This window comes from Ischnura elegans, chromosome 11, assembly GCF_921293095.1.
Source record: "Ischnura elegans chromosome 11, ioIscEleg1.1, whole genome shotgun sequence".
Lineage (NCBI taxonomy): Eukaryota > Metazoa > Arthropoda > Insecta > Odonata > Coenagrionidae > Ischnura > Ischnura elegans.
Window position 1 is genome coordinate 40,526,082 of NC_060256.1, and position 13,623 is coordinate 40,539,704.

At 38.4% G+C, this 13,623-nt stretch overlaps 1 protein-coding gene across 1 annotated transcript in view; it reads right to left on the minus strand.

Annotated features, from left to right (window-relative positions):
• LOC124168365 (pre-mRNA-processing factor 39) overlaps nucleotides 1-13,413 on the minus strand; it is a 35,352-nt gene extending 21,939 nt beyond the window's left edge. The window contains exons 1-5 of the mRNA XM_046546574.1: nucleotides 13,308-13,413; nucleotides 12,639-13,010; nucleotides 8,774-10,299; nucleotides 2,927-3,052; nucleotides 1,537-1,688 (exon numbers count right to left, since the gene is read on the minus strand). Coding sequence (XP_046402530.1) covers nucleotides 1,537-1,688; nucleotides 2,927-3,052; nucleotides 8,774-10,299; nucleotides 12,639-13,010; nucleotides 13,308-13,377 — 2,246 coding nt within the window. The 5' untranslated portion in view covers nucleotides 13,378-13,413. The remainder of the gene's footprint in view (nucleotides 1-1,536; nucleotides 1,689-2,926; nucleotides 3,053-8,773; nucleotides 10,300-12,638; nucleotides 13,011-13,307) is intronic.
• Between the last annotated feature and the right edge of the window lie 210 nt (nucleotides 13,414-13,623).

Here is a 13,623-nt window from a genome sequence, read left to right on the forward strand (position 1 = left end):
TCAATTCATGATCCATGGAAAGAAAAAATATTGATATAGCTTTGCATTCCAGACTGTGCACAATATCCAAACAGAAATTAACTAGGATGAGAAAATACAGGCATTACCCTTGTCAGTACCGCCACCATCATAAGAATCATTGGTTATATTAAAATGTAAGCTGCAACAGGTAAAGGCGCATCCATTAATTACAGTATTTTGCCGAATATAGTCCCCCTTCGAGTATTCTCCCCCTCTCCAATTTTGAGGCTTCAGTTTTGGGAAAAGTTTTTAAAAATGCATAGGAATATAGTCCACCCTTTACTTTTACTACAGGTATTTTTGGAACAAAGGGGGAGACTATATTCAGATAAATACGGTATGCGAGGCATTTAGGGGGGGGGGGGGGGAGAAGAAGGAGTCAAGCCGATTCTCACCCAATCTCTCAAGGGAGAGAGGGGGTCCTGGCAAGTATCACATAATTCATTTTTCTGCCATACACACTGTAAAATGTGATTCTAGGCAATGATCTTAGTCATCTTAAGTACAAGTCTTAACTAATCTTAGATGAAAATAAATTAACAATTTTTTAATAAATCCAATGCAATGAAGCATAGATTAACATATTTACACTGAAAATACGCATTTTGAACAATCTCACATGAGATTATAGGGGACAAATCTCATGATATCTCACTAAGGGGGAAGGATGAGTCCAAAAATCTCCAAAATCACCTCACGTAATAAATGGATGCCCCATAACATTAACACAGCATATTTAATGTTTAACACCATTACAACATGGTAATGGATTGAACCCTATGTGTTGCAAAAACTATAGTCTTCGAACTGGAACACACAAAAAAGGGATGAAAACCTTCCAAAAGGGTATCTACTTGAGGCATCAAAGAAATTGTAGTATAATTCCCATTTCCCAATTTCAATTCTCTCGCCTGAAACAATAATAATAAGCATTGCAGATCAGGAAATGTAGAAAAACACTTATGATAAGGCTTGGTCACGCAATCAATAAACTTCCTCAAGCTCTCAAACATTTTCATGAAAGGTTTTGATGGAATACCACACACACAAATGTATGAACCTAAATAGAATGGGTTCAATTTCCTGCCCATTGTGTACCAGTTACATAGATGGATGATATTTGCCCTCATGCATTCACTCATTAACTTGTGCATCTAATGAATTTGTTTAACTTGTCTTGGTGATCAACAATGAAGCAATAAGTAAGTATTATCTATTAAGCAAGTTTATAAATACAAAACCATTAATTGTCTACAAAAAGAGCATTTACAGGATGGACAGAAGAGACATTTTAAAAGAATTGATACTAACACAAGATGCGAGAAAAATGTGACCCATCAAATCATAAACTTTATGAGATAATCAATGAAATTATATTAATTCTTAATCTACTGTCTACCTATTAATAGAAAGTCAGGAACAAAATAGCTGTCAAAATTAAATTTATCATCAAAGTATATAAAATAGAGACACCTGTAAGTAAATCCAATTCCATTATTGTAAATAAATACTAACCTGAATTCAATTCCACAGGCAGCAATACCATTCTCAAATTGTTGCCTGATGGCCTCTTCATCATCTACGTAAGCAGATACCTTGCAGAAGTTTAGGTAGTGGATCCAGAGGTCAACACTGAGAGGGATCGCCTTCAAACCCCGCTCAAAAACCTGCATTTTTCCATGGAAAGAAGATGCAAAAGGAAATAGTTAGAACCAGCAGATTTCCTCCTGGCCTTGCTCCAATTCAAGAGTCATTTCAGTTTCGTCTTTTGATCAAGTATTAGACACAAGCATTAATACAATGACATGGAATGCATTAAATAGCACACTCCCACAAGGTATAAACCAAAAACCTTCAAATATCAGCACTGAATCACACACAATTAGTTAACTGTCTCTTATAGAATGACATTATCACCTTACAGACATCTCCCACTTTTCGCTCCCAGCAGGGATTGCACACGTCATGAGGCAAACTGCACGCAAATCTCTTCATCACTTCTTGCCAATTTCTTCAGCGCTGACTCCATCGCAATTTTATAGTTTAATCCTTTCCAAAACTAAGAAGTGAAAAGATACGGTTGTGTTACTTAACCTATCCGTATTTGTCCCATTAGTTTACCAATGGCCACGGCGAGCAGCAGATGTGGCTAGTTTCTTCAGCTTACGAATGGGACTAGACTATGCTACAACAAGAGAATGTCCAAGCTAAACATACTTTCAACTTAAAACTAAGAGAAATAATTTAAAGGTAGCTATGAAAGAAGAGATTTTATGAATGATAACCCGTTTTTTTGTTTTCCTTGAGATTGGGCACTCCATGAAAAGGAAAACATCAGTCCAAACCTCAAACCATAACGACACACATTAGCCACTCATGGTCTCTAGCGTCCATTGCAAGATCCATACCTGTAAGAAATCCCATCAGGCTGAAAAAGAGATCCATAAGTTAAATCCCAAATGATCCCTTTAAAGAACAATATCTTCTAGGGTTTCTTTTCTAAAAAAACTCATCATATCCCTAAATCCGACAATTATTGGGATAATACCAGCAATACAAAAACTTCAGTTTTCATACTTACATCTGGCTTTTGGGACTCAGCTAAATCCCCAAACTTGAAGGTGCAGTTAGAGTGATGATAGCAAGTAATTATTGGACCAAATCCCCAAGTGGCTGCATGGCTTGCACCCAGATAAGAATTTAGTCATTAATTTCTCACTCCCGCAGTCTTTTAAAACCATACGAAATTTTAGAAAAAATAAGGCACAACTTAACGAGAATTCAAGCAGGGTATGATAGGACAATCATCACGAACCTAAATTATTACAATCTACAGGAAATCACAGTTATTTAAATCAGCAGTGAATCTAATGTAACTCAGGCTTAGAGCCTATCTGCAACATACCTCTTGGCATCGCTGTTTGTGGCCCTTCCTTTTCTCATATTCAGCATACTTCCTCCAGTATCCATAGCAGTAAGGATAATAAGCAAGGAAAGAATCGTAAGCTTCTCGAGCAGCTTCAACATCATTCTGTGGAAATAATGCAATTTACTTAAGAAAAATAAAAGCAACACCAAAGCTGTTTAATAGAGCATTAAAAAATTATCACTTTCAAATTATTAAGGCCGTTTTACACGGGGCACGGAATTGCGCAGGTTAGAGCTGCATTAATTTCTAAAATGGCATGGAATTGCACGAATGCATGAACGAAATTAGAATGGGCTATTTTGCCGTCTCGCATCCACGCATTCTTGCATGTGTTCTAGCAATTCACCGCTTTAAACGACGCAATTTTGATTGTGCCTTCCCACGTACGTCAGATTGCGCAATTCCGTGTACCGTGTGAAACGACCTTTACAGTTTCAAAAGTTTGAATCACACGATCATTTATTTTGTCCCTCTAAGTGATCATTCGAGCGATCACTTTTCGGGACCGGAAAAGTGATCGCTCGAGTGATCATTTTTCTGATTGCCTGATATGGGGTTTCAGTGACAGTTTCAGCGACGGAAAAAGCGATCAGACGAGTGATGAAAAAAGGGATGGGAATCCTCATCATGGCAGTGATCACGAAAAACAATTGCGCGCAATGATCATTACAGAGTGATCACTCGAAAATGACGAAAAAAATAATCGTGCGATTAAGGCTTAATATTGATATATTGTTACCCATATTGCCCAACAGTTCATACATTCACCCAGAATTTAACAGGGAACAGTACGCTTCAAGCAGGGTCTATTTTGTTCCTTGTTCCTTCAATAGTCAGATTTTAGGGTAGCCAAACAAAATCATGATCATTGCAAATGCAGCTGGTGTGTTTGTAACACATTAGCAAATGATTCTGAAAGATATACACATTCATCAACAGAAAGATTTTTTTCACAACAGATTGTACGAGTTAATTTTTTCTAAATCTTAGTTCTGCCATGACATTGACAATAGAGCTCCAGTTTTTTAATCCACAGAGGACAGAGTAACTTTTGTCATCACCTAATATTCTTTTCGATTATTTGGAATGTGGATTCTACTAATAGACTCAATTAAGTTCCAAGTTCTAATTTTCATTAGTTATTTAGTTAGTTAATTATCCAGTAAAAAGAAAAACAACAGTATCTCCAAAACTGCCCATTACCCTCTCCATGGGAAAAAATTAATTGGCAAAATTATTGACAAATATTGTGAGTAATATTATTGATATCATTTATCTACTGCAAAACAAGATTAGCTTTTTACTTGTGCCTGTTTTGTCTGCATATACCATATTTCTCCTAATATAGTCCCCCCCCCCTAATTTTGAGGCTTCAGTTTCGAGGAAAGTTTAAAAAATGTGTTTGAATATTGTCCCCCCCTTTACTTTTACCATGGGCATTTTTGGGAAAAAAGGGGGGACTATATTCAGACATATACGGTACTTGTATAACTAAGCTTACAAACTCCAAGTGCTTTTGTTTTAGATGAAAAGGGTTCCTTGGAAAACTTAAGTTTTCATGGGTTCAATGCACGATAAGGTGTAGGAACTGGCAGGAGATTATAGCTACAATGAAAGGAGCAATAATGCACTAAGTCCTAATGCCACGCTCTGTAATTAAAACACGAATGGAATCAACGTTCGCACAGAGTACAACCTACCAAGGGAGATAAGACATACAAGTGTCGAACCGGGTTGTTTTTAAATAAATATAGTGGAATAAGTGCAAAGGGTATTGTATCTCACCTTATACCACCATGCAATGAAGTAGAACCTACAATATTTAAAGAAGAAGTAGCATGGAGGTACAACTAAAAGCCTTGTTAAAATACCATGCTATTGGCATAGCATTGTGGCCTCCAAGTCTTAGAAGAAGCTGCTGGTACAGTGGCTACCACTATGGAATTGTCTCTGAGCCCTCCAAACAGCAGTTGTGATGTCAGACCCAGCCAAATTGACCACGACCCCTTCAAAGGCCATTTTTTGCACTGTTAGAATTCCGACAACTTCGAGATTTTTTTATTTCAGAAATCAAATGTTACCAAGCCCACCGTTTTATTTGTTCTGAGCTGTATTGGTCATCATCTATCACCTCTAGGGATGTGCAAGTACTCGAAAATTCGAGTCAAGTCGAGTAATTGGTACTCAACTCAAGTGATTCGAGAAGCATTACGAATGTCGAGTCAAGTCAAGTAGTTTCGGTTACACAGCTGCTGAGGCCAGTAAGTTCAGAAATCTGTGGGCAGAAGGCGCTATCGTGAAACTTGTGTGGTAATATCGTTTGTAAAGTCGTTCTCATGCCTTGGCCTAGGATTTTCAGCTTTTTTACACGTAGCAGTCAACCACTATATTAGTCGCCTAGATGATACGTTTCCGTCAGCCGCAGCATCCGACCGTCTTCCGCCCCGGTGGCGTTTTTGGAGTAATCGGAGCGGACCACAGCATTGCTCATATTTTCTTATGCGATTTTTTTGTGCCCTAGCATACTTTCTTTACTCAAATTCCTGGGGAATAGTTAAAATTGTTAGGATTTCTATAGAATAAATGCAACTTTAATGTTTCAGCAGGCAATGCCAGTTTTTCCCAGTGTTTGACGTCACAAGTGCTGCCATCTTTTAGTGTTTTTGAATACTAGATCCGTCCAATGTTAATTTCTGTTTATTACTTTGTTGCATTTAGTTTCCCTCTCGAACCAACAGAAAACAGAGTCTATGGTTGATAAAACGAAGTAAGAAATAAAGAAAACTTCTTATTTTGATTTGCAAAGCTAAGTTCTATAGTTCGTTCGCTTCGTCCACTAAAGTTCCATGATTATTCAAGAACCATATAAATCATTGATGCAGCTTTTAATAATCTTCCCAAGGTTCCTAAACCTTATAAATTTGGAAAGAAAGTACTTGTACAGCTACACAAGTGTGTTGCTGAAGACATTTTTCTGCAGGCAGTAATACTGTAGGTGGACACGTCAACACCTGCTGCCTGAGCATGTAGAACAATTGGTTTTCTGCTTGAGAATTTAAAAGGGTCAAATATTACATTTACGTATACAATCTTAATTACAATTGTACAAATATCTTTATTGAGGGTTCTTCTGAGCAGTTTGGATACATAAATTGACGATATATTACTAGAGGTTAATTCATTTCAATTGTGGTTATGGAACCGTTTAAGATATTAATTTTCATTCATCTCCCAATCGTGACTCAATTACCATCAACTTTCCTCATTATCATTCCCTTTTTACATCAAGCTAAGCATACAAAATAGAAAATTCGCAAGGGAATTGCAAAAAATGAGAATATGTTGGAGCATGCATCGCTGCATTGTCTAGTTCAAGAATTACCATACTCGAATAGACACTCGCGAGTAGTTTTCAACTCCACTCGATACTCAACTCGAGGTCAAAAAGTCCTACTCGCTCATCCCTAACCACCTCTGCTCCTTTCATAAAATCTGTAAGTTCTCAATTCCATCACTATGACTTTTACCGCTCAGAAAATTTGACACTAGGAAGTCAGCAGGGATGCATGGTTGGGCAACAAAAATTTCAAGAATATAATAGTTTATCAATTTTGCACGTGCTCACTATACTTTAATTTATAAGTCTTTACTTGGCTCCTATAAAAACAACTAAATTTCAAGAATGTGTTTGATTACAGTAAAAAAAACTAGCAAAATAGCTGTATCAATAATTGAATGTGGAACACCAGATTGTTTCCCAGCATGTGTAAGCACATACGGCATATCATTAATACTAACATAATGACCTCTACATTGAAAAGTCAAAAAATAGCATTTTCATCAACAAAAACCAAAGCACAAAGCCACTGGATGGATTTAAAAACTAGCAAAATGCCTCACTTGTCACTATAATGTTTATGATGACATAATACCTAATTGTAAACATAGCAGGTGTATTCACTTTTTAAAACGACCAAACCAATCAGGTTACAGCCAAATGAATTACATTTAGAGACCAGATAATCAAGATATACTGCAAAGCTGGAAGTTTAATACAGAGAGTCCTCGTTTAACGTTGTCGATTCGTTCCTGAAAAACTCAACGTTAAGTGAAACAACGTTAAACGATGCAGTGTTTCCCATAATATATAAAAAATTTGAATTGGTTCCTAACAATCCATTTCTTCGTAAAGAATCCAGAATTTCCCAGGCGAGAATCCAAGGAGGCCAATTATCGGACCCGTAACTTTTAAGCAGACTTCATGACCAATCGGGAGACACCTGAACCAGGCCAAAAATATACATTAGAAGGCCAAAATGAAAAAAAATCTGACACTCGGAAGCACGGGGATGAAGGGCGAGTCACTTTTCATGATGATATGAATTCTTTAACCTGGCGGAAATCGTGAGAAACATTCATTATCGATCATTCACTTCAGCATGATAATGATTCATTCAAAGCGCAACGATAAAAGGTTGGGAATAAGGCATTATTAAATTAAATATACAAACTAAATTAAGAAAGTATTTTCATGGTGAAACATCGATATTTTCAGTAACAGAAGAAATTTTAATTGTAAAAACTCGACCTGAAAACCTAAAACTCGACCGATCTCTCCAGCAGTTGCACCTCCTTCAATTCTTTTAATAATATCAAGTTTTTGTTCTAATATCGTCGTTTTTTTCTTCACGTTTGAAGAACCACCAGAAGAATAGCCACTCCTCTTTGTGGACATTTTTTTCGCTTGGAATCGGTAAAATATATAGATAATGGGTAAATGAGGCTATAATTATTCGCTCAGATGCTTATTTATCATACGCTACCCACGCCAACCTTTTCTGTCAAACAACAATTATCAATCGCATTAATATACAGTAGAACCTCGTTAAAGCGAGTACGGGCTATAGCGAGACCCCCGCTATTACGAGAGATAGCCGATGCACCATCAATTGACCCTATAATAAGCATGTTAAAAAATTCGTTTTTACGAGTCCCTTTCGGCGTTGGCTCTCGCCATAGCGAGGGTTTCACCGCCGGAAGACTTTCATCAAGACTCCTTAACCTCTGTAATTGCTAGCGATCTGTTAGAAATGAAGTTAATCGAGTGCTCAGTCTCAAATTTATGTGGTAAACTGTCGTTCGATAAACATAATGATTGACGAAACAATGCTTTGCATGATTTTTATTCAGTGCGGCGCTTATAAATTGTTTGAATAGTTAGTCGTTATTTGAGTAAGGAAATTTAGTGATGCAAAAAAACATCGCCTTTCGTCTGGATTTATGCTTACGTTTATCGGATAGATGTTTAGCTGTTGCCGCACCACTCCTGTTCCTGTATATCTGTTCGCAACAGGTATATTGGCTATTATTTGCTCCACCTCCGGTAAAGCGACAATTCGCTATAGCGAGCGTTTATTAGTGCACCGTGGGGTGTCGTTATATCGAGGTTTCACTGTAGTAATATTTACTGTATTTACTATACATCAGATGCACATGCGTCCTATTCGCCATTCAATTTTTTTTCGTCGCGCATAATTTGAACAACGTTATCGCGAAGCAATAGCGATGTTAAATGATCAAGGGTTTCAATTTTTGGACAACGTTATCATGAAACAACGTTAAACGGGACGACGTTAAACAAGGACACACTGTATTAAGTAAAGTTTAAAAAATGATTCTTCACAGGACTCAATCGACTTCATGAGTAAGAATCATAAGCTGCAAGTGCTTTAAAGATATAATGTCTCAATCCAGAGAAGTTATATGCCTAAATGAGAGAAAAAAATTATTAATGAACTAAATGACAAGCACAATAATTCTCACCTCTTGATCCACATACTGCAACAGGTAAGTCCACCCAGTGAAGTCACTTGGATCCTCCTTGACAGCTTTCCAATACTTCTCCAACTCTGGAAGGGCTTTTTTCGCCTTTTCTGGGGCTGCTGTTGAGCCAGTAGAACTCCCTCCACTTGCACTTGAGCTGGCACTTGAGTTCCCTGTTTGCTGCCGCTTCTTTTCCCGCTCCTGCTTTTCCCTAGATGCCCTCTTTGCTGGGGTTTCGTCACAAGAGTTTTCTGATGTTGGAGAGCTAGGGTCATATGTGTCCCCATCCGCCATCACTACTTTCCTCTTCTGGCTCTTAGAGCCTGACTTTTTCTTGCTGGCATCACTTTCCATTGATGCTTTTGCAGCAGCCGCTGCTTCGGCCAGAAGTGCAGCAGCAGTGGCACCCACTCCTGAAGCAACAGCTGCCATTCTCTTCACTGCTACAGGTCTTGACTCCTCTTTCAAAGTTGAGGCTTGCTTTTTAGATTTAGATTTCTTCTTTTCCGAATCTGCATCAAATGTACTCTCATACTCCGCACCAGAGCGCCTACTATCACGTGAGTTTTCTTCATCCAGAGGAGCAGGTTCTGCCCTTCGAGGAGGAGATACAGGCTTTTTTACCTCTGCAACATCTATTGCTGCAGAATCTCCATCTCCCCTAGCCACTCGCTTAGTAGGAATAGGAGCTGCATCTAATGAGACTTCTCCCTCTGCATCAAAAGAAAACCTAGTCTTCCTCTTTCGCTTTTTCTGCCCATCTTCTTGGACATCCTCACTTCCTGCCTGATTCATAACTTCTGTGGACACAGTTGCTACAGACTCCATCTTCTCTGGTTCCCTAATGGTGTCCCCCATTGAATTACTGTCCTGAACTTCATGTTCAACCTTTTCAGGCTCCACTTCAGGCTCGGGAGAAGCAGGGCCAGTAGCTTCCTCAGCCACTTCTGCCGGCTCTTCAACGTGCTCCTCTATTTCCTTATTTCTTTCATCCATTACAACTTCCTGAGAAACACCCTCTTCTTCCTGCACTTCGCCAACCAATTCCGAAGCTGGCTGAGAGACTCCCTCTTCGAATTCTTCATCAACTGCTTGACCCTCAGTTGCCGCAGCCTCCTCACTTCCTTCTTCCTCGCTGCCAGCATCAGCTTCCCTAGCTACCTCTTCTTGGGCTTCTGCAGACTCAACTTCTCCAACGTCGTCTTCTCTGGTTTCCTCCTCCCTAGTTTCCTCTTCCTTCACTCCCCCCTCATCATCATCAATATCTTTGAAGCCGTCTTCTTCTTCCTCTTCCTCTATGTCATCACCTTCCACAACCTCCTCACCTACATCCTCCTGTGTGGAAGCCTCCTCTTTCTCAAGATCCTCTTTCTCAAGAGCAGCAACGACAGCTGCTTCCTCAGATCCATCTTCTTCCTCCACCTCCTCTCCACCACCAACCTCTTCAGCAGCTCCCGCATCCTCAAAATCTGTGAAGTCCCTCTGTATCTCCTCACCATTACTGTCAATATCATCCTCCATATTACCTGGAAATAAAGAGACAATGGTACATTGAACTGGAAATTAATAAAAATTCAAGCCATTAGGACATACAACAAACAAGAAATCGGTCACAAAATTTCATTCAATGATAGTATGTTATGATGTTTCTCAGTCAATTACCACGGTGAGGTACCATTATTGATAGTCCCATGAATAGCAACCTACAGTCCTTACAAATACTTGAAGCATTGTCGACACCCTATTCCTCCATTCTGATGAAATTAACAGGAAATTACATGCAATTTAAACTTTCACCCAAATCTCATCAGATTTTCTTCATATACATAATAATACTTCCTAATTCGGCCCGGCATTGAAAAGGCAAATTTATTTGCACTAGAAAATTGATGGCTCCTAGGAATCCAATTTACAAGAACATCCTCATGAACATATATGAGAGTCCATAATATTAAAGAATAGGAAACATTAGTGCACCCCAAAATCCGGATCTTGAAGGATGTTGGCCTTGAGGTTTTTGCCGGATTTCGAGTGCTGTGGTAGTATTATGAGGGGGTCTGTGGTGCTTTTACAAGAGATTTCAAAAAGTTAAAACAAAATGAGATGAAATTAAAACTAAATAATTTATATTTGCAAATACCGTAAAACCCCATACTTGCATTCTCGGAATTCACGTTTTCCCGCAAATTGCAAGTTTTTTTCTGGTACCCATCAAATTTACTATCTCTCCAACGTAAATGGAACCCTGTATTTACGACGTGTTTATTCGTTTTCCGGCCATGTGCATCACGACGTGCCGACTAAAACTAATAATTTGCCTACTAAAACAATTAATCATGCATATCAGCCCTTAAAAACTGTCTTTTGGCTTCCTTTCGCACAACTGCATTTAAAAATACAAGAGAGAGAGAGAGACATAATGAGCACTATTTTCAGGAAGAATTTGAATGTGGGGGGGAATGTCATCTCGTCTTCTGTCTGTGGCAAAAAGCATCACGATATGAAAGTGTACAATTAAGAATTTTAACTCAAACCCATCTATTTATTCCTATATGAAATATCACTGATGCGAAATAAAAGCAAAAATTATCAGTGAACATGGGGGCTTCATCCTTCACCAATGGATATAATGCTCAGTAGACATAGAGAGAGATTTTCAGGGGATTAAGAACACTCATTAACCCAAGCTTCCACTGACTGTGTTTTCAGGAGACCTAACATCATTCTGCAGACCAAACCCAAAACCCTCTTCCATAAAAATGTAGGGATAAATGCTATCAATAATGTGAATTGCAGCTTAGGTAAAAGTAGAAATAATCTGTTATTTATTTCCAGTTTAGTCAATCAAAACTGATTAATTAGCTAAGGAAAAACAACATTTTGTGTTTCTTGTATAGCCAGTGCTGTAGTTGGGCCAGTATGGCGTACCCCCTCAAATCCATACTTGATATAAGCATAGCAGTTAAACTACCTTTTTAAATCCATAAAAAAATAGCCCTACTGTAAATTGCCCAATGAATTCCAGAAACAAAAATCGGAAATGATTATTTACATGTTCAGAGTTATCGTGTGGTGCAACTAATTGGGTCCATCGGAGTTTGAGTTTGACATTTCAAGCACGCCCAGATGTATAATAAATGTTCAGGTCAGCTGAAGAAACAGCATGTCGAAAATGTGAGCCACCCCACGAAGTCCACTAAGAGTCCATCTGGAACCTTCTTTAGTGATTTTTAGTGAGCATTGCCTGATTTATTACACAACTACAGCACTGTGTATAGTCGAATATTGCAATATGCAGTGCAGACAGTGCTTTGAAATTTTGAGTAACTCTTGTAGCAACAAAATAAGCAGTTTTCTTTAGCAACAATTTTTAACGCCCATACAATTAGTACACAGAACTTCTCTGGCACATGCATTTGAAATAGTCAATTTCTTCATTTTATAAACCTCTAATTAGCACATAGTAAGGAAGAGCCAAAAAGACCCAAACTGTGAAAAACTATTCAGTAAATTGGACAGCTATCTAAAACTCCCTCTCACTGTTTGTCTGCACCACACGCGTGCCTTGCATTGGGGCCAGTAGATACATTACCGTCAATGTAACATTATTAATTACAGGTCATAATGTGCTTACATCAACCCATAGGACCCCATGGACAACCATTCTTTTGAAAATCATAGTTTTCTATTAATCATCATAAACTAACAATGATACGAGAATTTTTTTAGAACATCTATCCGCATTCAGGCTACCTCATTTTGTGACTGATATGAAACCTTATAGGCTTAAAAATGATCCAGTCATAATTATTTGTCCATTAGAGAAGTTCACACTGAAATTCTAATTAAATCATCATTAACTTACCAAAGCCATCTTCATCTACATTATTTTTTTCGGCCTCCGATTCAACGTCCCCGTTTTCTTCTGCCATTCCGTTTTCTTCATGAACCACTTCACCAGATTGGACATCCTCGTATCCGACGTCCTCCTCAACAACATATTCATGATGGTCCACCTCCATCCTTTCGTATGTGTCTGAATTTTCGGGCGACCTGGCGCCCTCCACTTGCTCTGAAGAAACTTCAGCCATCTCTTCTATTTGTTCCTCATCCTCAACTTCCAAAGTTTGCGCTTGTTTCCTACCGGACGACCTTGTTGGCCGGCTCTGAGGCCCCTTCTTACGGCCCCGTCTGGGACTTTTGGCGGTAGATCGTCTCGCACGAGTTCTCGTGGAAACTGCAAGGAAGCCACAAAAACAGACAATTAACTGAGTGGGAAAAAGTAATGCAGTACAGCATTTACTAAATTCATCCACCACACGTAACACTTGGGTTGGTCATGCTTAAAAAAACTTCACATAAAGGCACAGGCTACGCTCCGCCATGCGCAGCATCACGAAAGGTAGAGCCGTCATAAAAAATGACTTAACCTGTTAATATTTGTAAATTATTGATCGTAAATTATCTTTTAACACATCAGGGAAAATAACGGCCGTAACAAAAGGAAAATGGATAAAATATTCCACATTCTCACCAGTTTCCTGCGTAGCATTATCGCTATCCTCACCGCTCAAGGACGCCATTTTCTCAACAATGTTAGTCATGCAACTCTCCGATTTCTGATTTATTCCGATTAAGTGATACCACGAGATAAATTATTCTATTTAAAAAAAATTATTAAAATAAATTATTTGATTAAATAAATAGTATTGTGCCAATTTAAGTAGGAAGAGTTACTCTGTTGACTTTATTTGTTTGTTTCTCGTTGTGGACCGGTACAATCTTTACTCAATTAAAATAGCATCAACCTAATCTAATTTAATTATGCGAATTGCACTTTCTTTAATAAT